General features: G+C 35.8%; 1 protein-coding gene across 4 annotated transcripts in view; it reads right to left on the bottom strand.

Moving 5' to 3' along the window:
- AKAP6 (A-kinase anchoring protein 6) overlaps positions 1-26,344 on the bottom strand; it is a 500,428-nt gene that overhangs the window by 112,001 nt on the left and 362,083 nt on the right. For all 4 annotated transcript variants that reach the window (XM_030813201.1, XM_030813191.1, XM_030813206.1 and 1 more), the window contains one exon: positions 25,153-25,273. In XM_030813201.1, the coding sequence (XP_030669061.1) occupies positions 25,153-25,273 (121 nt within the window). The remainder of the gene's footprint in view (positions 1-25,152; positions 25,274-26,344) is intronic.

The raw sequence follows: 26,344 nt of genomic DNA, 5'->3' as shown, positions 1-26,344 counted from the left end.
TGCCATAATACATCATGATCACTCTAATTATGGTTTCATTATGATGCACCATATCAGGGCTGTTGTAATGTCATGTCAGCACATAGTAAAAATAGTTATGCAATTATGTAATATCTGTTAGAGTATGCAATGTAGGAAGGAAAAAAGACTTGAGGCACAGCAATTAACGTAATGGAACTCAGTTTTCTCCTTTAAAAAAGGTTTCCAATGTAAAAGTTTCATTTATTTTGTTTTCCATTTCCCAACCTAAACGAACACCTCTAAACACAGCTATTTTCTGTTGAATTTGGCACTGCTACATAATTTTTTAAAGTTTTTTTTGAGACAGGTTCTTGCTGTGTTGCCCAGGCTGGAGTGCAGTTGGCTATTCACAGGCATGATGAGCACACACTATAGCCTTGAACTCCTGGGCTCAAGTAATCCACTTGCCTCAGCCTCCTACATAGCTGGGACTACAGGTGCATGCCACTGCACTCAGCACAACTACTTAATTTAGAATTTTCTAATAACACAAAATAAGAAGAAAAGGAAAAGAAAAATCTTTGATTCTAGCTGTTCTCCAAACATAACAAAAGAAAACATTTACCTAATATGTGCTATAAGAAATCCAATAACAAGTTAAGTGTAGTAAATTAAAGTCCACTGAAGAATTAACATTATGCAAACTTCAAACACAACAGTCACATTCTTCTATCTTCCATGACCTCTTGTGTGGACATACCACTATTTGCCTTACCCCCTAAAACTTGATTGACCATCTATCTCCTAAATTAACTATGATAATGAAATGAGATAAAGCAATGATATGCATATTTACATCCCTAAGCTACTAAAACCATAAATATTCACTTGCCTTTAGTCTAGCTGCTAAAATATACCCAAATATCTATAAAAACAGAAATGTTATTTGCCTTGTAAATTTGAAGAATAAACTTTAAAAGATGGTGGCTATGCCTTCTTTAGTTGACCACAGAGTATCTTGAATATTTGAGACCTTCAGAAAGCTTTGAGTCAGTGAATAGTTTCTCAAACTAAGTGATGTATGAATTGCTGTTTGTTGTTTTAATATACAATCAAAGGAGAATTTATATATCATAGGTTACCACATATCTTTATAGCTGAATTACAGGCCTGTTCAGTGCAAGTATTTATAATGAAAATGCTGAAGAAGCCTGAACTATGGATGTGTATGGTTGTGCAGCAGCAGCAGCAGCCATTTCAAATATAGATTTATTTTTAGCATTAGGAGGTACTAAGTTTGTTTAAATCTGGACTTTTTTTTTTTCCTACAATTGCAAGTAATGTTAATAGCACACTGTAAATGTGAAGGCTAAGTGTGCAATGTCAAAATAGACTGGATCTCTCTGAAAATTGGAAATTCAGGCTTTTCAAACATAATCCAGATGTTTGGCTTTTATTCAGATTTCAAGAAAGAGGGAACTAATACGATATAAAATTCATACATGCATATTTCATTAGTGCCTTTTGTATCACTGAATTAAACATTCTGAAACGTGCTTTTCCCAAATCACATAGTTTTAAACCAAAGCAGTTGCCAAGATGCTCCACACCTCAAAAATAATGCCAAATTAATTTCATAAGGAAGAAACTATATATTTCTTATGTTAACTCTGTTGATATTTCCTCAAAGAGATATCTTGCTTTCTCTTTGAGGATAAGAAGAAAAATGAGAAGTAGAACACTATAGCCATTGTAGTTTATCAAAAAGGTGTTGCTGCAGAACATGGTGGCTTTTGAAATCTATGAGAATCAGTTGCCTAAATAAAGGCTGAATGTATTATCGCCCTTATTGTCATCATCAAAAAACTATCTTTTCAAGTTTCGTGCAAATGGGCATTCCCCAGGGACTAAGGACTCCAGCACTGAGAAGCTGCACCCAGAATTTACCATGTGATGGTAGGTGTTAAGACAGAGCTGATCAAAGCATTTCCAAGGTTGCCTGTTCCCAAAACACAATGCAAGTGCCATTATACCTTTATGTATTCACATTGTGACTTTTTTTTTTCCAGAGTATTTTTAACTTTCAAAGGGTTTTCACATCTATAATCTTAACAGATCCATAATGCTATGGAGTTTTTCTTGGTGACTGCTCAAATCCCTGTATAGTGAAAATATCTGATTTCTTATGCTACTTTTTAAGAATGTCTCTGGGGCCTTCACTTCAGATGAGGATAGGTATGGTTTCAGAATTAGATTATAAGCTTCTACAAGGGACTGTAGGAGGTCAGAGACCACGTGTTATTCACTCTTTACCCACTGTAATTCTTAGCATTATGGTTTAAATGTAGGAGGTTGTTGGAAAATATTTATTTATTTGAATTTCTCCCAAAAGAAAGTCCAGGCAGATATAGAGAGCTGTTGAAATATATGCCAGATACAGTGTTAGTACACAGAAATGAGTACAGTGTGATTGCTTTATCTTTGAGCTTCATTTTCTGTGAAAAACTTATTTGGTGAAACATCCAATACAGAAATACTCTCAATTTTCAGACAGAAGCCACGAACAAAGTTAATCGTTTATCATGGCCATGAATGGTTAACACAAGAAAAGCTTCTGTGAAAACCTACCAAAGAAAAGAGGAAGGTGGCAGTAGTTCTTTGAATATTTTAAGGGCACCTTTTATGAGGCAGTGTTTTCTCATAGCAAGAACAGTTGATCAGAATGCGAAAGGCTAAGTCTAATTTCTAGTTCCGATACCAGTATGCTACAGACTTAAAAACCTTTCTGTTCTACCCATCCCCTGACCCCTTGGGCCTTTTTGTTTCTTTCGGGTACCTACCCGTATTTGTCAGAAAAATATTTTGACAAAATAAATTTTAGAGATTTTAGGCTTTAAAGCTTAAACACTGCTGCTGTAGCCTCAGAAAGCTTGACTGTCATTTCAATGGATTGTTCTTTTTTGTTGTTGTTCTCCTATGGCAAGCCCGTGGGGAAAGTTAGTAATATTAATTCTGTCTTACACATTAAAAATTGATACATAGAAGCTAAGTGACTTGCCCAAGGTCAGTAAGATTGTACTAAAATCCACAAATAGAATTTCAGGAGGAATTTCAGCTTAGCTTGGTAAGCCATACTACCGCTCTTGAAAATACATCTTTAGATCTCAGTCCAGAAGTCTGAAGAAATTGGTGGGCCCTAAGAGTATAATGTAAATAAAGTCAAGAATGCCATTCAAAGTGACATTGGAGTGGTCAACACATACTTAAGAACCCTACTCTTGTAGCCTCTTTAGCCAGATTCATTTGGCGTAGGCTCATCCTCAAAAACCCAACAGATTTTTAATAGCCTGAGGTTGAGGCTAAAAGGGCAGATAGGAGAGTTCTCACTGATAGTCATGCCTGTCACTCAGAAGAATGACAGTTCACAGTTTAAAGAAGCTCTAGTATACAAGTGGAAATTTGTCGGTATAAACTAAGACCATAAAGAACAACCCTTGGTTATAACTGCTTTTGAGCACTTTTTCAGCTATGTAAAGGAGTCTGCTATAAATATTCAAGGAAGTTTCTTAGAATAGTTCCATCGAAGAGAAGCAGAATGTGTGTGCGTGTGTGTGTGTTTGTGATAAGAGACAAGAGTGATACAAGTAAAGAGGAGGAAGAAGTGAAAATTTGGAGAATGTAATAATGGAGATGCATAGTTGCATGGAGAGAAAGTTAATAAGTAAACGGGAAGTTACAAAGGTTTCGCCAGATAGGAAAAACAATTCCTAGTCTACAGGGAATAAATCCTAAAAACTACATAAAAATAAACAGCATTGCAGAAGAGGAAGCAAATTATAGCTGGAGGCAAGGTCTTAGTGAATGGCTTCCCTGAAATAAACAGATGAGAGAATATGATGTTGATGACTTAAACATTTTGCATAAAGGCTGAAAAAAATTCATTAAGAGGATATTAGAACCAAAAGAAGCAGAAGTACACGGATGTGGCCATTTAGCACGGCTTATAGCCATAACAGGGGATAAATTTTCAAGAAGATGTGAGTACTAAAACGTGATTTTTGAGAATTTTCCCTAAGCACCTTCACTGGGCACCATCAATCCTGCAACTGTTACTTCTGCCTTTGTTCTCTTGGCGGCTTGCCACCTGATCCACCTGATTCAGGGAAAGTCATTTCATATTTCCATGGTCATCCCATCTGCAAAACAGGGACAAAGCTATCTTTGTCACTTGTCTAACACAGATATTTTAAGAGGTAAATAGATCATATTTGTAAGAAATTTTAGATCTCGATATAAAATACACCATTAATAAGAAGTCTTTGATTTTAACACACATGAGTTTTGTAATAAGATTTTTTGGTTTGCTACCCATGTGAAAGCAAGACTGCAAATTTCCCATGGTTTTTATTTTCTGTCTTAGAAATAATGTATTGTAACTATTGTTGGGCCATATTAGAGAGTAAAAGAAATCACACATCAGGGTGAAGTCATTAGAAAGGTAAATACAGATAGATAGATAGATAGATAGATAGATAATGTATACCATATCATATATAATTAATATACATTATATAATGTAGATAATATATAATTATATATATTATGTATTTTCTAAAAGGCAGGAATATATACATATTTAGAGAGAGTACATAGTATATAGTACATATATGTAGTATATACTAAATATATAGTGTATACTATAGTATATACTAAATATATAGTGTATACTATAGTATATACTAAATATATAGTGTATACTATAGTATATACTAAATATATAGTGTATACTATAATGTATACTAAATATATAGTGTATACTATAGTGTATACTAAATATATAGTGTATACTATAGTGTATACTAAATATATAGTGTATACTATAGTGTATACTAAATGTAATTGTGGTTTTTGCCATTAAAAGCAATGGCAAAATCCCAATTACTTTTGCACCAGCCTAATAGTATATAGTACATAATACATACAGTGCATATATATATATATATACAGTGACAAAGTTTTACTATTTTTCTTGACTCTTAATGAAGGGAGGAGGGAGCTTGTTGATATTACCTATTAATAGTACTTCTTAAAATCTATACATATGTAACCATTTAATCATTCATGAGTGATTAAACATAAACATGGTGACAGAAACCATGCCAAACATTTTAATTTGTAAATCAATGAGATAAAAGGGTATTGATTAAGAAAATTAAAAAAAATTAAACATATGCCTGGAATCAGACTGCCCATATTTAAACTTTGCTTGCATTGCTTACTAGCTGTGTACTTCCCTGTGCCTTAGTTGCTCATTTGAGGATACTGTTAACACTTCATTAGGTTGCTGTGAGGATTGGATGAGCCAGTATCTGCAAAGATCCTAGAACAATTTCTGTTACATAATAAACACTATATACAAATGTTTGTTCAAAACATTCTTAGCATGCAACTCTGCATGCTAAGAAAATATGACCTCTGGCATAACTTTTCTCATCTCTTTTATGCCACTAATTCCTTATTTGTATATATAACTTCTCTTCACTATATGAAACATTGAATCTAGGAATTCACTAGAATTTAAAAAAAATCTTTCCTTTTATTGACTTTCACTGAACACATGGGATAAAAGCTATATGGTTTGTCACTGATTTTCCTCTTCTCCAGTTTGTCTTCCTGTTTTTGGTAAAGTCCTAGGAGCATGTCAAGCTAATTCCTAGATCTGAGGCTTTTTCCCCCTAAATTGCATTATTTTGCAATACATCTATCTCTATTCCAATTATTTAAATTCTACCCAGTAAGGTTCAGTTCAAATATCATTTCTTCCATAAGGACTTTCTAAGAAGACTAGCACTTATTTTTAATACCACACAAATTTGCTCTCTTTGCTATTATTTCATGTTTTTTCATTTTGCTTTTCTAAGTAGATTATAAATTACTTAAGGAAAAGGATAACCTCCCTTTATTCGGTTCTCCACAGCACACCATAGTCCCCTAACGAATCACAGTCACTAAAATGAGATAACATCATTCCTTATTCCTTTTAAGTAAAAGTAAAATAATTAGACCATTAATTCCTGATATATGTATTAGGACACATGGACATATGTAATTTTCAAAATATATGTGATAAAATAAGAGAATTCAGGTGAAAAATGTCTTTGTGCTTAGACACACAGAGAGTGACGCAAACTTCATAAATTGTTAGTTGAATTTGATACCAATTAGTACAGTTTGCAAGGTAGAAAAATTTGTAATCAATTTTTCCTCAAGCAAATATGAATCTGCCTTCGACCATATAGCTCTCCAGAGAAGCACCCCCAGTAGGGAATTTGAAATTAGAGTGACTGCCTGTCACTAGGTCTCCCAGGGTGTAGACTTCGAATTCAAACGTGAGTCTGTTCTTTACCAAAATGCCTTAGGGACTATTCAGGTCCTTTCCTCATAGACAGCTAAATGTCTGTAGTCATATTTGCCACGACATCCAATGTGACAATTCAAATACTGTATAAATTACCAATGTGTGTACCACAATACAAACAGAAGGTAAGAAAAGGTTGCTCATATATTATGAAATGACTTAGTTTCAATGGAAGTCTAAGCAAATATATCTGTTCCATGCTGTGAAAACAACTGAGGGGCATTTGGTAATTCTGCCTAAAGAAGAACGTAGAAAAATTAAAATGTGTGGAAAATAAGACGTCAAAGAGAAAGCTGAATTTCCATTACAGACAGCAAAAGACACCGCAGAGAATCCAATGGAAGTTATCTGCCACTGAAAAAAAGTAAAATGGAAAGGAAAGTGTCTAAGAAGTTTCATAAAATATATATTTATATTTTTATTGTCTGAAATGAACCAAAAGTAGTGTGGTATTTAGAAATTATACACTTTTTATGGTACTTCAAAAAAAATACAGGCATACTTGGTTTTATTATGCCTTAGAGATACTACAATGTTTACAAATGGAAGGTTTGTGACAACCCTGTGTCAAGCAAGGCTATTGGCACAATTTTTCCATAGCATGTGCTCATTTTGTATTTTTGCATTACATTTTAGTAATTCGGTCAATATTTCAAATTTTCCATTATTATTTTATCTGTTATGATGATCTGTGACCAGTGATCTTTGATGTTACTATTGTAATTGTTTTGGGGCACCACAAACCGTACCCATATAAGACTGTGAACTTAATCCGTAAGTGTTGTGTATGTTCTCATTGCTCCACCCACTAGCAGTTCTCTCTGTTCCTCAGACCTTCCTATTCCTTGAGACACAACAATATTGAAATTCGGCCAAGTAATAATCCTACAATGGCCTCTAAGTATTCAAGTGAAAGAAAGAGTCACTCTAAATGAAAAGCTAGAAATAGCTAAGCTTTGTGAGCAATTCAGGTAAAAAGCTGAGATAGTCTGAAAACGAGGCCTCTTGTGCCAGTTAGCCAAGTTGTGAATGCAAAGGAAAAGTTCTTGAAGGAGATTAAAAGTGCTGCTCCAGTGAGCACATGAATGAAAAGAAAGTGAAACAGCCTTATTGCTGATAGGAAAAAAGTTTTAGTGGTCTAGATAGAAGATCAAACCAGCCACAACATTCCCTCAAGCCAAACCTAATTCAGAGGAAGGCCCTAACTCATTTTAATTCTATGAAGGCTAAGAGAGGTGAGGAAGCTGCAGAAGAAACGTTGGACACTAACAGAGGTTGGTTCATGAGGTTTAAGGAAAGACACCATCTCCATAACATAAAAGTGCAAGGTGAAGCAGCAAGTGCTGATGGAGAAGCTGCAGCAAGTTCTCCAGAAGATCTAGCTAAGATCATTGATAAAGGTGGCCACATGAAATAACAGATTTTTCAATGTAGACAAAACAGCCCTCTATTGGAAAAAAAAAAATGCCATCTAGGACTTTCATGGCTAGAGAGAAGACAATGCCTAGCTTCAAAGCTTCAAAGGAACGGCTGACCCTCTTGTGAGAGGCTAAAGCAGTTGATGACGGTAAGTTGAAGCCAGTGCTCATTTCCTATCCTGAAAATCCTAGGGCCCTTAAGAATTATGCTAACTCTACTCTGCCTGTGCTCTATCAATGGAACAACAAAGCCTGGATGACAGTTTATCTGTTTACAGCACAGTTTACTATATATTTTAAGCCCATTGTGGGGACCTATGGCTCAGAATAAAAGATTCCTTTCAAAATATTACTGCTCATTGACAATGCATTGGGTCACCCAAGAGCTCTGGTGGAGATGTACGAGGAGATTAATACTGTTTTCATGCCTGTTAACACAACACTCATTCTGTGGCCCATGGATCAAGGTGTAATCTTGACTTTCAAGTTGTCTTATTTAAGAAATACATTTTGTAAGGCTATAGCTGCCACAGATAGTGATTCCTCTGATGGATCTGGACAAAGTCCATTGAAAATCTTCTGAAAAGGATTCACCATTCTAGATGCCATTAACAACAGTTGAAATTCATAGGAGGAGATCAAAATATCAACATTAACAGGAGTTTGGAAGAAGTTGATTTCAACCCTTATGGATGACTGAGGGATTCAACACTTCAGTGGAGGAAGTAATAGCAGATGTGGTGGAAATAGCAAGAGAACTAGAATTGGAGGTAGAGCCTGAAGATGTGACAGAGTTGCTGCAATCGCAAGATAAAACTTGAACAAATGAGGTGTTCCTTCTTAAGAATAAGCAAAGATAGTAGTTTCTTGAGATGGAATTTACCGCTGTTGAAAATGCCGTGAACACTGCTGAAATGACAACAAAGGATTTAGAATATTACATAAACTTAGTTGATAAAGCAGCAGCAGGGTTTGAGAGGACTGACTCCAATTTTGAAAGAAGTTCTACTGTGGGTAAAATGCTATCAAACAGCATTGTATGGTACAGAGAAATCTTTTGTGAAAGAGCCAATCAATGTGGCAAACTTCACTGTCTTATTTTAAGAAATTGCCACAGCCACCCCAACTTTCAGCAACCACCACCCAGATTAGTCAGTAGCCAAGAACATCGAGGAAAGAGCTTCACCAGCAAAAAGATGATGACTTGCTGAAGGCTCAGATGATCCTTAGGATCTTTTTGCAATAAAATTTTTTTTAATTAAGGACATTTTTAGACATAACGCTATTGCACATTTAACAGACTACAGTATAGTGTAAACACAACTTTTATATGCACTGTGAAACCAAAAGATTCATGTGACTTGCTTTATTATGATATTCTCCTTATTATGGTGGTATGGACCTGAACTCGCAATATCTCTTAGGTATGCCTGTATTATATTTATCCATGAGTTTGTTCTTTTAGCCTGTGAAATCAAGTCTTAAAATTCTGATTTTGTTCAATTGCTTATAGGCAATTACTAATTGAAGTAATCTTTGATTTTTTTCACCAAAGAGAAAATAGTGAAGTTGGAATGGACCTGAGAGACAGAGTCCACCCCCCTCACTTTACAGATGAAGAAAATGAGGCCTGAGAGGATAAGAATAATTGCCCGAGGGGAATCTGGCCTCCTTCTCCAGGGCTTTATCACATGGCTTCTCAATCTTCCTTTGCTAACACTAGTCTTTAGTGAAGCTTAAAAATAAGATCAAAGAAAGCTCAAAAGGGGATCTATAGAATAAAATAACATAAACTGGGGCACTGAGATGAGGTCCATCCATTCCCTTCGAGAGAAATTAACATATAGAGATCTGAGCCTCTTCGGCCTTTGTCTTTTCCTGAGGAAGCTTCAAGATCAGTTAACTCTGTATACCTATGAGAGTGGGGCTGAATCATGGCAAAGCTATTAGTGACAACCAAGCTTCTTTATTAAAAATCCATTTTAGTGTATGTGTGTGTGTATGCATTTAAAAGCATTAATTCATTTTATAAAAAGGTCCGTGTGAATCTATTTATGTTTCAAGGCCAAACATGAAGTGCAGGGTTCAATGAACAATTTCAGAGCAGTCAAGCCACCAGAGAAGTGCCTGTGAGCACAGTGACAGCCAAAGTTGAAAGAAATGTATAGGATCCACTTTCTGATTTTCTTTGGTTACCACAAGCACAATAGAGTATAGGAGGCCACCTGGTGGTGAAATGAACCAATTAACCATTTAATGTTATACTGAAAAGCAAGCAAAACAGAGTTTGGGTTGTTACAAAAGGAAAAGTAGAACCTGGGGCAAAAGGATAATAATCAACAGATATTGCTGCAATACAGCAGATAGAAAATTGAATTGGGAAACCATTTAAGTCTGTAAAATAATGGATATTCCTAAAGTGTTGCCATAGTAGTTATTATTTATGCCAGGGATTAGCAAACATTTTCTGTAAGGAGGCAGATAGTAAATAGTTTAGGCATGCTGGACACATGGTCACAGTTCATGCTACTCAACTCTACCATTGTGTAAAAGCAGACATAGATATCTCATAAATGAATGTGCCTGGCAGTGTTCCAATAAAACTTTATTTTAAAAATGAGTGGTAGGCTGCATGTGACCTGCAGGTCATAGTTGTCAGCCCCGATTCTGTTTTATCTATTGAGCACATACTATTTACCAAGGACCAGGTGAAGCCCCTATATACATTACTTCATAGAATCCTAACAACAACCTTTCAAGGTAGGTGTTATTATCCCTACTTCCTACGTTTAAAAACGGAAGCCTAAAATGTTTCACTAATTTAGAGGAAAAGGCACTAAGCCTCACTCATTAGAAATGCTTTGTGTAGCGCCATGGCCACTTTTTTCCTCTGTGATTGCACACTCTTGTTCTGACCCTCCCTCCCATTTATCTTGCGGAGGCTGCTTTCGGTTTCCATCAGTGGTGACTCTGCTCCTGTTTCTCCACCTCATGTTCCCTTGAAATGTTGTTTGTCTCTTAACATCTTTTTCTCCATCACTTCTTTTATGTTTAAAAACTTTATGTCAGTTTTCATAACAACAGATGTAAGCAAGCATGAAAAAGAGACAAAAGCAATGTATTAAAAATAGATAGCCACATATACAACAATAAGCCAAGGAAACTGTCATATTGTGTATGCTCCAAATGGAATGTGAGCCAAAAACACAATGCTCACTCTTACATAAATAATATATTACGTATCCACTGGGAGAAGAAGTAGCTCTGTCCCTAAATGGAAGAGGTTTTTTTTTGGTCCATTTTTTATGTCATGTTCTTTTTCTTTTTAAATTTTTTTAAAGGCATATACTGTAAGTCATACCATCTCAGACAGGCTACATTCCTCTTCCAAACCACCCATGAACTATTTTATTAACTGTTAATAAGAGGTAGTTGAGAAACCTGATGGAGAAATCCATGGAGCTTGTTAAAGCCTCTCAAATACATGGATTTACCAGCAGTCTTTCAATATTAGCATATTTTCTGCTACAAAAGAGGATGGAAGTGGTTTCAGTTAGATGGAGTGTAGACAAAACTGAAATAAATGACTTTAAAAAATTTGTTTCACCAACCAGCTTTGAGCACCAAAAAATTTTCTAACTTGAAACTGCAAAAGCTTGAGAAACGTGACTATACAGAAAACAGAAGAGCTAGTTACAGAGCATGGATTCTGGTTGATTTGACAATTAATACCACCAACAGAGAGGATTTACACTAGATATAAGAAGACTTTCCAGAAAGGAAGAGTTAAACGCTTTAATGGAAGGCTGTGGAATTCCCTCTGGAAAGATCTTTAATGCAGGACAAATTCTCTCCTATATGGAATGGATAAAAACAATCCTTGAAAGAGAAAGAATGAAATGAACGTCCTTTCAAGGTACTTGCAGTCCTGGAACACCACTGAAATTCTCACTTTCCATGCAACTAAATAACTGTACAAAATCTCTTAGAGACCAACTTTGGAATATTCAGGAGAAGAATCATTAAGTAGGTGATTCAAATCAGAAAGTTACTGAGTGCCAAATATTACCTAGCGCTGGGGAGATGTCCACCCCAGCAGGATACAGTTCTGAGCAGCAGTGTGGACAGCAGACAGGGAACACAATTATTCACTTCAGATAAAAAAAAAAAAAAAAATGTTGTGCTCCAATGCTCCAATCAGCTTTCTGGAACTATTTCCTGAACTTGGTGAGCTCAAAACTCCCACAAGAGCTGGCTGTCACATGAGATTTCTGGCATGACTCATGGTATCCCTGGATCTTTTTGTAAACAGAAAAGGCTTCTGACAGTGTTTCCATACTTTATTTCTTTTTCTAACCCAAACTTGGACGGATGGAGCCTAGTGAAACTATCATCAAAACTTGGATTATAAGATGCTAGCCAAATTTGAATTCTTTTGCGGTATTTCCATGTTACAAAAAATATTTCAATTAGCTCAACCCTAGAGACTCATTTATACTTAAGTTAACATGAGGATTTTGGCTCCTGGTTTATAAGACATTACTTCACAGAATGGGTCTTTAGCACTACCAGGCAGATGAGAGTGAGGAAAAGGAGAGAAAAATCATACAGACAGAAATGTTTATCATGCATATTTTCAAATTGTGGCATGTCAGCTGAGGAAAGCTAAGGAGGAAGGACAAAGTTCAGTGGGAAAACAGTAAACCCCAAAGGATGTCAAGGTGGACACAAAGAGGGCCAAGAAGTGAAGTGATTACAAATCTTTGTCAGATGCTAATTTGAAATGATGCATCTTGTAACATTTTCTTAATTGTTTAAAATCATTAAAGTTCACAATTAATCACTAAGTAAAAAAAATGACAAATGGCCATATATGATTATTTCTTAAAATTATGAATAGTGTAAAACTTTTTAAAAATGAAAGTGTGGGAGAAAGTTTCAAAAGTGTTTCAGCCCTCTCCTGGTATTAAAGCACTGACATTTAACTTTTAAATTTCCATATTCTGAATTAGCTAGCTACGGCTTTGGGAAGATAAGTCACTCTTTTACTCTCTCTCTTTCCCTCTCTTGCTCACTCTCTCTCTCTCTCATGTGCACGTGTCTCTCCCTCTCATCATAAACTTGGACTAAAGAGCCAGCCAAAGTCCAAGTCCCTTCTTGTTTTCCTCACTCCCTTCCTGACAACATTTTCGGAAGCACACACTCATCTGAAGTCATATCTAATTTTCTGCAATGAATATGTCAATAAACTCTCCTGCCAACTATGGTACAAGTACAAATTGTGCTTCTATACCTACCATTTCTAATTACTGTTCATATTCACCTACATCTATTGTCTGATTTTTAGGTTTCACATTTGCACAGCACATGTTACCTTCACATGTATAAATAATCATATCCGTATGTATCTAAATATTCAAGAATACACCAGAGAATACTATGGTTTGAGAGGCTGGAGACTAGCCATAGAGTTATGGTGATTAGTTGTGGATTTCTGTACCATTTATGTCTCAGACATGGGTGTCTTTGTCCTTCCCTTCCTCTCTGCCTTATTCTTTCCCTACCACTTTCTCTTTCTCCCTGATATCAACCTGGCCAAGCCTCATACTCTTGTTATTAGGAACTGTCTTTACTGCACTTTGGTTTTGCAAGGAGAGAAATTTTTGTTTTATATATAAGAGAACCTAAAGTTTTACATTCAATTATCACAGCATAAAAATAGATTGTTCTGTTGAAAAAGTAATGAATTGATAGCATAGTTCTGATTAATACAGTTTAATTAACTATTGAATAAGCCTTGTTGAAAATATGTGTTTCAACATATATTTATTGAGTTTCTATTAAGTGCCAGGCACTGTGCTTGGCACTGGAGATACATTAATAAATAATCAATAAATAACACAAACCCTCCACCTGGAGTGTGAAGTCTAACAAAAAATATAATCAATCATTCTTAAATTTGGCCTACTAAGTCCATATTTATGATCATTATTTTAAAATATGCATTTAATTAATAAACAAGTATTCACAGCTAAATAATCCCCAAGAAGAACCTTCTCAGGGAGGCACTTTTGAGTACTAAAAGGGATAATACTGTTGTAATGAAGGTTGTAAAATCCAATATGCCAAGATTTGTAACATGTAAATGTGCTCCAGACTGAAACTTGGCATATATGAAGGAATTTTGTACAGTTATTTATATATGCATGATTTAAATGTCTTGGGACTATAGCATATCTGATTCAAGGAATCTGGCTTCATTCAAATTCAATCTTGGTGAAAGATGTTTTTAAATTAAATAAGTTAATACTTTGTATACGTGTATATATGTATACACACATAAATGTATGTGAATAAACACATTTTATGTATGTGTACTTCCTCCACAAACTTCCCAGTTTTTAAGGCTAAAATGAGATGACAAGAGGGATATTAAAATTCGCACATTTTCTTTATGTAAACGTCTATAAGCATATGGAATCAACTACTTAGGAAAGCAGCTGAAATAGTAAGTTTAGATGAGTTTCAGTAGGGTATAGCTATCCTTCTGGAGAAAGGCTAGAGCTCTGTGGTTTGAGAAACTTTAGAAGTGAAATTGAAATCAACCCAAAGGCCATAAGAGCATTAGCCTGGTTGTTCCTTTCCTAGCTTGCATGCGTGTGTATGTGTGTCTGTGTGTTTTGTGTCTTATGTAAATGAATCAAGGTTCAGCAGGAAGACCACTCCTTCCTTCTTTGCTTACCCCAGTGTGCCTCATTAGGGATACAGTGTCACAGAAGTGCTTAGTTTAAGAATGTATGAGTTTCACAAAAGCTCACATTATTAAAAATATGCTTAGGAAGGCTCTTGTTTCTGAGAACTGAAATTGCTTCCTCGACAGGACTAGAAAATGGTTTTTCTGCAAATGATACACCTATAGAGCATCTCTCCATGGGGACCCTCCTTCAGTAACTTCCTTTGGCATAACGGGATCCATGAGGCTGAATCCTCTGAGGGCAATGCTGCCTTTAGTGCATCTCCCAAAAAGCATAAATATTTTCATCCTTAGCTTTCCTGAATCTAACAAAATGCAGGAGGCCCCGGTGAGGCTCAGCATGGCAATACTTCCCCAGGGTATTGAGGTGCTTAAGAAAGTTTGGGGGCTTTCACAGAACAACCTGATGATTAGCTAAAGAGCCAACCCAAGTCTATCATCTTTTCTTTGCAGATATACCATCTAACATTTCTTTCTTCTATCTTAGCACAAAAAGCTCATATAGAGGGAGGAAATAATGTTCTTTCAAGAATCTACCTGTTGTAGAGAAGCTGATATGGGGCAACAATGAGCAGGCGAGCAAAAGACCATGAGCATTGGAGCCACCCACATTGGGTTCAAACCCCAACTTACTTAGTTCTTGTGGTAGTTATTAGTACAGCTCAACAAATATTTCTAGCTTTCTGCATTTCAGGCACATGGTAGGGCTGCATTTCCCCCATCTACTTTGAAGTTGGTTGTGGCCATGCAATTAGTTCTGGCCAAAAATTTTGAGTGGAACTGACATGTGTTTCTTCCGGGTAGAAGGCTTAATGACCAGAGTGAGACCCACCAGAGCTCCCTTTTCTCTCCACCATAGTAAGGGAATATTTAAGACAGTGGCTGCTCCATTAGCCTAAGTCTTAGAGTGAGGACAATGCCAAGCAGAGCCAATAGCCAACATGTGATGGACATGTAGTGTGCATGAGAAATAAATCTTTGCAGCTTTAAGGCTCTGAGATTTGGGGCATGTTTGTTATCTTGGCATACCCTAGCCTAGCCTGACTAAGGGACAAGTTCTGTGCCTTTTAGGCTAGCCTCCTAACCTCTTTATGTTTTTGGCTTAGGGTCTATGAATTAAGGAAAATAATCAAGATCACTGTGAGCATTAAATAAGATAATGTGAATGGGGCACTGACACAATCCAATTTATTAGTAAAATCTTACTGTTTGATAAGTTTCTTTCTCCCTCTATCCTACGCCCATCTCAATACCAGACAAACATACTCACATATACATACACATAAACACACTTCTCTTTTTGTCAAATGTTGAAGAAGATAACATCTGTTTTTGTTCCCTTTTCTGGATTTCTTCTCTCTACCCACTCTCTTCCCTTCCCAATGCCTTTCTATTTTAGCTAGATATTAAAATTGATATTTAATTCAATATCATTCTCCTGCGCCTTCCCCACAGAATATCTGCATTCAGTTGAGTGCATTCTTCTTTACCCCAAAGAAGTGAATCTTAAGAATGGGATTAAAGGCAGTATGGTCAGCTGGTAATGGAGCTAGCTGGGTTGGAGAATTCCCTAATACTGCAAATTGATATCCCTAGGACAACCACAAATCTGCTTCTTTCCAAAGTTAGACAATGTTATGAGATAAGAACATAAAGGAAGTTAATGAGTTTATGTGTGAAAGCACTATGGGAAAGCTTTTCCCTTGGGCCGTACCATCTATTCTGAACAGGTACCAGGACTTCTTTTGAAATAACTGAAATGTTACCTAGGTACCTTTTAGCCCCACATTCCTGCTTTAGGAATACATTCAAGAAGTTCTAATAAACTATAAAAACTAGAACGATGATAAAAGACAAATTATTTAGACTAAATAGCATATGTACCTTATGCACTTCCTTGTGGTTATAATTATGATAACCAATGCCTTCCTGATGTAATTACATGGAACACTAAGCCTATCATTTATCTTTTTTATATTAATACCCCTTTGTCAATGATAATACTTGGTTTTCATCTTTAAACTTTGATACTCTTTTTTTAAACAAAATAAATAACCCCATTCATACCATAGCTGTCTGTAAAGTTTAATCATACATCATATAATTTTTTGCCAGCCTCAAACCAGATTAGCCCCAATATAAATATAACCACTAAAGATAAGTAATTTCAAAGCAGGACATGCTAAAAAGTAGGTGAGGGCCATTGCTATGAAGTCACTAACCTGAAACATATACATAGTTTTGAGTAGTTCAGAAGCCAAAGATGGCAGTGATCCAAAAACCTTTTCTTATTAGAAATTTAAATGTTCCTCTACTTTCTCTTCTAGAAACTAGAAAGAAAACTACAAATATCTGGGGCTAAAGCAAAAGCTATCAGCTTAACAAAAGAGGAAATACTACACATTCCCATCTAATTAAGTAAAAGTCATTTTTCAAAAAATTAAAGGCTGAAATTTTTTGCAACTTAATCCAAAATTTTATTAGCAAACTCTAATTATTATCCTGATTGGCAGTAATAAAATCTCCCGAACAGGTCAACTAATTTAAGTGCTATCTGTAATCATTTGGATTTTAACATGATGGTTATTACTTATTACCCTGAAACCAAGCAGCACAATGAGATATTGATTACTTTTAACCTTTAGATCCAAGGATTCAAGAAAGGTCAGAGGAGGGGAATACTCTACCTCTCTTGGCTGGCAAACGGATAGCCTTCAGGAGAATTCAAATGACTCCCGTTGGCCAAGTATATCCAAGATTAGTTTATTCTCCAGGCTAACAAGAAATGATGATACTTTAAAAAATAACACTCAGCACATATTTAGTGAGCATTACATTTATATAACCAATGGCCTCAGATGTGCTTCACATCACAGCAAGTCTCAGACTGTTAACCCTTTACCAAGTTTTGTTTGTGGAAGCCTCTTTGTTGCAATGAGATAGTAAATATAGGAGCATTTATTGGAATAAACTTATCTCATTGAACTCAGAGTTCTTAGTAGATTCCAAAAGGCTGAATACAATCCTTGGCCACTGTTGGCCACTAGCATTTCTTTTGGTTTTCTTTTTCCATGACAGCATTTAGAAATATTTTTCACATTTGTGCTGCTAAAAGCAATGAGTTCTAGGTAGGGTCCAGCAGAATTACAGGCAAGAGAAACATAACTGTTATGTGTTAGATTAATTTGCAGAACACTTGGCATTATTATTGCCAAGTCGTCAAATTGTTCCAAGTTGTTCCGGAAGGTTGTTATTAATAGTATGTTTTCTGAGGAAAGTTCTGTCTACTTTTGGAACTGCATTTCTGTTGCCAAGGAAACTCCTTTAAGCACAGTTTTCTAGGAGCACACTGCTGCTTTTGTTTGCCAGTGTCCTATTCATATCATCTAAGTAAGCGTTTTACGTGCTCCAGCCTTCAGTCCCAAATGTTGAAGTTTTAGCCCATTTAAGTTGCTTTTTCAAACATAGCTAATGCCTGCTATGATTTCCCTCTCTTCCTTTCTCTCCCCTCACTATCCACTCTCCATCCAAGCCCCCCTCTCCCCGCCTTCTTCCGACTCTGCCTCCAACATGCCCAACTCTTACTATTCAAGTTTTATTTTTTTAAACAGTTGCATTAGGGCAGATAGTTTTCACAAGTTTTTGATAAATTAACTTTAATTTGAATAATAATTCCATAGGTTGTAGCATTAGTCCTTCAAGTGTTAATTATCTTTTCACTCTAAAATTAATGTACTCATTTCCTACTGACTCCTCTACCCCGTTTATTGAAGTGCTGAGGAAAACATGTCACTGAGTCCCGAGCCAGCCCTGTTGTTGTGACTGAGCCTGGTCACATGGCCCATCTCTGCCAAAAGGAGGGCCCTGAGAAAAGGTGACAAAGACAGTGATTTCCTGTCAGCAAAGAGTACGACAGGGCTGTCTAGAAGTGATGCAAATGAGGGGAACTTTCCCCACGGCTTGTTTGATCCACTCTAGGCCAGAGCCAGCCAGGCCAGGGAGAGAGGGAGTAGCACAATGCCTCAGAGGCCAACGCACCTTCCGGACAGTAGCTCACCCGCTAGAGACAAAAACTGCTGGCGGGGCTTCCCTTCCTTGCCCCTCCACACACACAGCCAACTATTTCTTGGCATCCTATTCTCTTAACATCTTTTTTTTTTCTTTTTAAAGAAGTGATTCAAATAGGAATTAGAGGCTCCAGCATGAACAGTGTTTCAAACATTGTTGAGAAACCACATTCATCTACCTTTTCTTCCCCTAAACATTTTCAGGGTAAGTTTTGCCCTCTCTCAAAAAAAGGAAAAAAAAAGGAAAAAAATATATGTTCAAGTATTCATAGCAAACACTGATTCATCAGAGCTCAAACTAATATGACAGTTAATCTAAGGACTTTTCAAACTTTAATAAAAATGAAACAACAAATTCATTTCTAGATAAGCGGTGGAGACAGTCTAGATCTTTCTATTCTGATCACTTTTTAAATGACTAGATAATGTTGTTTGAAATATTATAATGAATTTAAGCATATTCTTCTTATCTTAATGGAGTTTTAATCTAACATACAATTAAGCTATACAATTAATCTACCAGGAAAAGAGGTAAAAAATTACCATTAAATTCTTGTGCCTGATATATCTAGTACATTTTTACCTTGACTGCTTCAATAACTGTAATTTGTTTCATTTTGAACATCAGGGTAGAGATGTAACACTCAACACTGAAATTCCAATATAAGGCCTAATTAACAGAATTTAATTTTTTGACATGTATTCTGTACACCACCATGTGAATTTTTTAAAAAAACGTTAATGAATTTTCTTCTATTTCAAGTTTAGCTACTGTGACCTGGACCGTGAACCAACCTAACATTACACTTTCAGGGGCTCAAGTTTAGTCATAAAAATATCAAATCACATCTGAAATTAGTTAGATCAATTTGGTCCAGAACAAAATAAAAGAGAGCTATTCCAGAAAGCTGAAATGTGTGAATTTATAAAATACAGGAATAGTGTGATTAATCTGTTTTCTGAGATCAGTTCACATCTATGACAACATCATTTTGATATCAATAGTTATAAAATAGCAAGTCAACTATGTTCCATATTTCTTCTTGTCCTCTATATTTCCTATTCCTCAGAATTTCTAATTCTATTCCACACGTATTTATATTTAATACTTATTATGGTTAGAAATTTATTTACCATATCATTCTAAGCCCTTGTATTTAAAAAAAATCCTAAAAGAAAATGTTTTCACATCTAAGTATCAAAACAAAATTTCTTCAAAGGAAGTATTATCTCTTTTTCTTATAGAAAGTATACATTTTGCAATTGGACACATTTCCCTCTTTGCTTTCACTACCAGGAAACTCAAAATATAACATTGGGATCATGTTTTAGTAACTGTACAGGGCTTTACAGTTTATATACAGGCATATTAACTCCTCTTACAGATGCAACTTCTAGTCTATGTATATTTTCTCCAGTCTGATTAGTATTTATGTTTTTAAAATATTTATATTATTTTCATGTTGATTCTTATAAATAACCTCAAATTCATAGCAGGGTAAAAATGTAATTGATCTGTTTAGTAGCCATTGTATTATATAAATGAATGGTCCTTTTCCTTTTACACAGAGGACATGTTTGGACTTATATGAATGAAGCCATATGAGTAACTAACCTTCAAAATTAAGTACAAAATCTTTAGTATAAATTCTCTGAAAGTACAAAGATCTCAGTTGAATTGGATACTTATTTAGTAGTATTTTTAAGCTGGAAGAGTTATTTTTAACCCTTTATAAATCATGTACAAATCATGTTGCTTAACAACGGGGTATGTTCTGAGAAATGTATATCACTGCTATAATCTCTCCCTTTCTCCTCACCTCACTTTCTGCTCTCCATCCAAGCAGTGTTTCATGATTTTGTCACTGTGTGAACATCCTAGAGTGTACTTAGATAAACCTAGATGATAGAGTAGATGGTAGAGACTGTTACACATCTCGGCTGTACGGTAGAGCCTATTGCTCCTAGGCTACAAACCTGTACAGCATGTTACTATACTGAATACTGTAGGCAACTGTAACACAGTGGTAAGTATGTGTGTACGTAAATATAGAAAAGGTACAGTAAAAATAATAGTATTATAACCTTATGGGACAACCATTGCATATGTAGTCCATCAAAGGCCAAAAACCTTGTTATAAGGCCCATGACTATAATCTAACATTTTATTGATGAGGAGCAGGTAAGCTATCGTTCAAGGAACAAATATATAAGTGGTGTGTTTCAGTGAGCTTCATACTATCTGAAAACTCTTGTTCAATTATAACAATAATCACCAGGCTGCAACTTCTGGATTTGGCCCTTGAAATTAACCCTTGGAGTCTGGAACTCCAGACTAACTTAGGATCACTAGGAGATCTGTCACCTGTGTTCTGTAGGTAGCAGCGAACTGGCAGTCCTTTGTGCAAAGGTAAGAAGCCTCTGATAGGGCACACACTCACCATACTACAAAGTCAGCTGTACCTGCTAGGGAGGACAGTGCGGCAGCAACAGCAGCAGTCTGAGCTATAACTCCCCAATCGTTGAAATGCTTCTAGGTCACTCAGTCTATAACACTTAGAGGATGGGGGAGGAGGTGTCATGAGCTTCCCCGAGCCCAAGAATAATGCCAACTTTGATCTATAGAAATGAAAAAATGGAGCTTTTCCTTCACAAGTGGGTTTTAAATACTTCTCCATTAATAGCTAATGCACATGCAGACCAGCAGAGTGACAGCTCCCTGTGATTATGAATTCTGGCATCGTAACTCTAGTCCAAATAGGAGCTGAACTTTCAAAATCATAGTGGTTACTTTTGAGAAATTAAATTGTCCTACTTAGGAAGATAGGAGGAATGAAGAGAAAGAAAATGAGAGGGTGGGTGCAAATTCTCCTTCGAGGTAATTCTCAGGTTGAGGAAGAAAACATGAGAAAAGACTACATATGTGTTTTCTAGGCTGACGATATTGCCAATGTTCATTAGAAAATAGATATAGGAGGCTCCTATTCAGAGGTAGAGCAAGACAGATAAGGGGGAAGGGAAGTCACTGGCAGTATAACTCGCTGTCTCAAAACAAAGAAGAAAGTATATTTAAGGGAATGGTTAGTTTTTAATAGGAATTAGGTTGCTCTTGAGACTGCAGTTTAAAATTAACTCAAAAAATGATCTTAAATTTCTAACAATATAAAAATAACAAGAAATAGTTTAAATAGAAAGTCCACTTTATAGCCCATTGCAGTATTAAGGTTTCTGAATTATGTCAAGTTGTACTAATGTAGTCTTTGCCCATTAAATCCAATTATTTGTCTTTATAAGTTCCTTGTGTATTTTGCTGGCTTTAGATAGCCTAAATATCACAATAGATGCTCTACTCAGGATATCTGCTGAGTGGATAGTCTAGGGTTTCTGTATTTCATACAATCTGTAGTTTCATATTTAGGAGGTAAGGCTAGCTGATTTTCTAGTGCAGAACAGGATATAAAAATATATAGGTAAAGTCAGGAAGGTAATGCCTAATGTTGAAAACGCTAAATAAGCTTCACTCTCACTGACTAGCATCTTACTAGATTTTATCTAACCTGACATTTCTAAACGTATACCTTGGGGATCAACCTAGGACTTCATAAATGCATGAGTCAGGGTTTGGGCATAAATACTCCAGGAAAGGGGTTGAGTGATGAAATACAGAGAGACACCCAGGGAGAGAAGAATAAAGGTTTTAAATGCTCTAATAGAAGGAATAAAGATTCAGTCCTGCTCTATAGTTTCCTAGGATTTTTGCCATCACTCAGCTGAAGATCTCCCTTAAAAGTTTCACCTCATCCTTTTCATTAATACTAGGGATGATGAGCTTCATTTTCATCCTTGATTTTTAAACTTACAACTGTTGGTTCAATATCAGCTGTATAAGGTGTTTGTTCAATAACGTTTACAGTAGAACTTTAAGGCATTTTCATTGGTGTTATATAACTATTTTAAGAAACAAAGATGGTATAGATATGTTGAGATGGACTGGGAAATGCTGTAAAATGGGTTGGGAGGTCTTGTTGAATTGTCACAATGAGTGGGGAACATGAAGAGTAAATGTTCTGTAGTGTAAAAGATAGGCCCACAAACTAAAAAAAAAATTGTTTTGCCCTAAATGGCAATGGTGCCCTTAATTAAAAAGGTTAACAAAGCACTGGTATCTTTTGGGGTCAACAAATACAAAGATTAGAGATAAATAAGGTAGTCTCAAATTGTATTTAAAATCTAGCAAGGCCTGGGCACCAATTGAAAAGCTTTATTCCTTCAGGGGTCTCTATGATCAACAGACCATAAATACCCCTTTCTCAAGGCATCAGTTCAGTTGATTCCTGGAAAAGCAGATTAAAACAGAGGAATAGGATATTGACAATGTTGACTTAACCTGGAAATCCCTGAGGATTCTTGGGAAGACATGAAATTAATTCTTCTCATCAGTTTTTCTAATTTAGGAGCCACCTGAAGTTCTACATGACTCCTCAGTCAATACCCTCAGGGTTATTCTGGAGGCTTCCAAGCCTCTGGAATAATTTGGGAGTGCACATAAAGAAAGACCCTACAGACTTGCAGCATTTTCTACTGGTTTCTAACTCAATCTTTAATTTTGCTTATAAGCCAAATGCAAAGTTAGTGCTGGTCTAATGAGCAGAGCTATGTTAAGCACCTAAAAGCAGAAGAATGGTGACAGGACGTGAGTCACAAATGAAAAATCACAGTACAGAAAATGTTTGGAAAAATACTATAACCCAGAAGTTCTGAGTGGGTGGAATAATGGCCTTCGATATGCCAGAATGGGAATTTTCAGGCAAAGCGCTTATAAGGAAACTGCAAGAAAAAAGAAGACTGCATTTTTGTTCAATGATTTCCTATTAATTGTGATGTAAATTATATGAATGTGATTTTGACAAAGAATAGCACTGTTTCTGAAAAAATAGTGGCTTATGTGCAAAATAAAAAATGCATCAAGAAGAAAAGAAATATTATTTGGCATCATGAGTGCAATAAAGTCCAAGATAATGGCTTATGGTTAGGTAACCTTTTATATTTTTCCCATTTGGCTCAATTTTTAATACTTAAGTCTAAGGGATAAAATATTTTTCTATCACTAAATTAACATAGATTTATATGCATGTTTTCATATGTAATTCCTGATCCTGATGTGAAATGTGAAGTCATCTAGTTTTTGTTAAATTAGGTTGAGATTGTTACTGTAACAATATGTTATGCCAGAAGATATATTAGATAGCTGTGTTGTTAATGTGGACAGCTATCCATACAGGAAACAGCTAACAGTCAACAAACTCAATTAAGGTTGGACTGCATTCTTTAGAGAATAAAATGTCCCCATTTGCTGGGTCCCTGGGGAGCTTATATCTTCTCTTAACTGAGATGATTCCTAGGGGACACTAATTAAAGTCAACCAAACCCTTGAAAAGTACAAATATCTCACTTTAGAGGAGGTAAAAGTTAAAATAATTTATTAAAGAACGGTAATTTAAAATGATAACATGGAAGAAGAAAGAAGGCAACTTTTATTTGACCTTGAATGTACTTCTTATTCTATAAGAAATTTTTAAAAACTAGAAGGTAGTTGTTTCTTGTCATTATACTGTTGCTGATTCTGTGGTTAGTTATTAATTTTATTTTTTATGATTCACAATCTGCTCTTTGAAATATGCCATATGCTCAAAGCAATTCAAGGATGACAACTGTCAGAATTACTCCAATAAAAATTGCCTAAATGAGGAAGATTTACTGCAGTCTGATATTTCAGTGGAAAGTCCCTCTTCCCTCCCCCTGACAGCTTTTTCAGGCACTGTGAATCCTGCAACCATTTTTTTTTCTTTTAGGCAAAATCACATGATTGCTTTATAAGAACTGCTAAGACTATTTAAGTAGAATTGGTAAAATACAGTAGGTTAAGGGTGAATTAGCAGACATGGAAAACAATATAGATAGTTATTAGATGGATTGCCTGCAATCAATACATGAGTTTCAAGCCAGTTTTCTTAAATCACATGGAAATATATTGACTTAATTTGACAACGTCTGCTCTATGTATCACTAATAAACATTAAATTGGATGAGCCCTGTACTTTGGCAGCAGCAAGCCAAACCAAAGGCAAATTTCTTTTTTCCCTGGGAAGATCTGAGGGGTAGATAGACTCCACCTGAGTGCTCCAATCGTACCACGTTTTGTTAAATGTTACTAGTCCATTTATCCTTCATTTTGGTTCAGTCTATTTATGAATGCAGTTTCATTTATTGCTATTCATCTTGAAGATAAATCTTTGTCCTTCTATAGAATTACAGCAAATAGAATGTGATAAAGGGAACTTTCTTGCAATTATGATGTCGGTGCAGCCTGTCAGCACACAAGGGATGGAAATGAGTTTGGGGACAGGGAAGGGAATTCTAATAGACACCATGATACATACAATGAACGAAAAGATATCCTGAGAGAGAGAGAGAGACTTGTCAGGCTAATCAGATCTTCCACAGCAAGGTAAAGGCAGGAAGGGTAGCTCTAACCTTGTAAAGATGCTGCTGCTGCTCCTCTGACATCATCAGGTCGTGGCTGTCCATCACAAGGGACTCCATGTCAATCAGCCAATCCCAGAGCTCCTGATATTCTGAATCAAAGTCCAGAAGCCTGAAGATAAGGCACAAAACGCATAGAGTGTAGTTGTTAAAATCTCATATTAGAATAATATATTCTTGAAAACCCATGATGTTCCTAGTGATATCTACAAAAAGAGAAGAGAAAATTTCTATGTTGTTTACACAGTGGGCAAAATAGAAACTCAAAACTGCAACACAGCCACCTCTTAGATTGTGAAAACATAATATGCAATTCCAGTGCTCATACCTAAGACATGTTATGGCTATTTCCATTTGCTAACCCTTTCTGAGGATTTGCAGCACTTGAACAAAAAGATCACCACTGCATCCTTAAAAAAGAGCACTGCCATTTAATAGACTGAGAAACAGAGAGTCAGTAACTTGTAGAAGGTTACATGGTCCTGAATTTTGGGTAAGAACAGCACCCTCAAAATTTGGACCCCTTTCTCCTCTACTAGATTTTCTATAGATATTACATCCTAATAGATTTATGATTAAGAATAACAATTTAACTAATTTCTCCATAATGATCACTATCAGATCCAAATATATTGATATATACTATCAGATCCAAAATACTGTTTTCACTGGGAAATCACTCAATCATTTATCTGTCCTTCTGCTGTCTATCTGCCTATCTCTGCAAACATATATCCTACATTTATTGTTATGGATGAGTAGTCAGCATTTCAGCTTAACACTCAGAGATAGGCTTGAGTGACTCTGGTAAGCCAGTGAGAACCAGTGGCAGATCCAGTATTAGACAGGTGTTCCCCACAGACATGTAGGAAACAAAGGTAAGGACAGGAAGTCAAAACAATGAATCTTTGAATAGCCAGAAATCATTAAAATTCAAAGGAGGATCACTATGGTTTTCAACAAAATAAATCATTAGAATAAGGAGCTTAAAAGGATTAATGTGATTCTCTATTGAAAACCTGGTGAATAAGTAAAGCCCAGATTCTTCTAAAACACTGTGATCTGAAAATGAAAGTAAAGAATGAAAAACTATGACTTTGTCCTTTACCCCCCAAAATCACCCCACTAAAAGAAATCCTACAGTCTTGTCAAATTGTAACTGAGCAAAACCCTATCAGTACTA

This window comes from Nomascus leucogenys, chromosome 1a (genome assembly GCF_006542625.1).
Source record: "Nomascus leucogenys isolate Asia chromosome 1a, Asia_NLE_v1, whole genome shotgun sequence".
NCBI classification, from domain to species: Eukaryota; Metazoa; Chordata; class Mammalia; order Primates; family Hylobatidae; genus Nomascus; species Nomascus leucogenys.
This window is presented reverse-complemented; position numbering and strand designations above follow the sequence as displayed.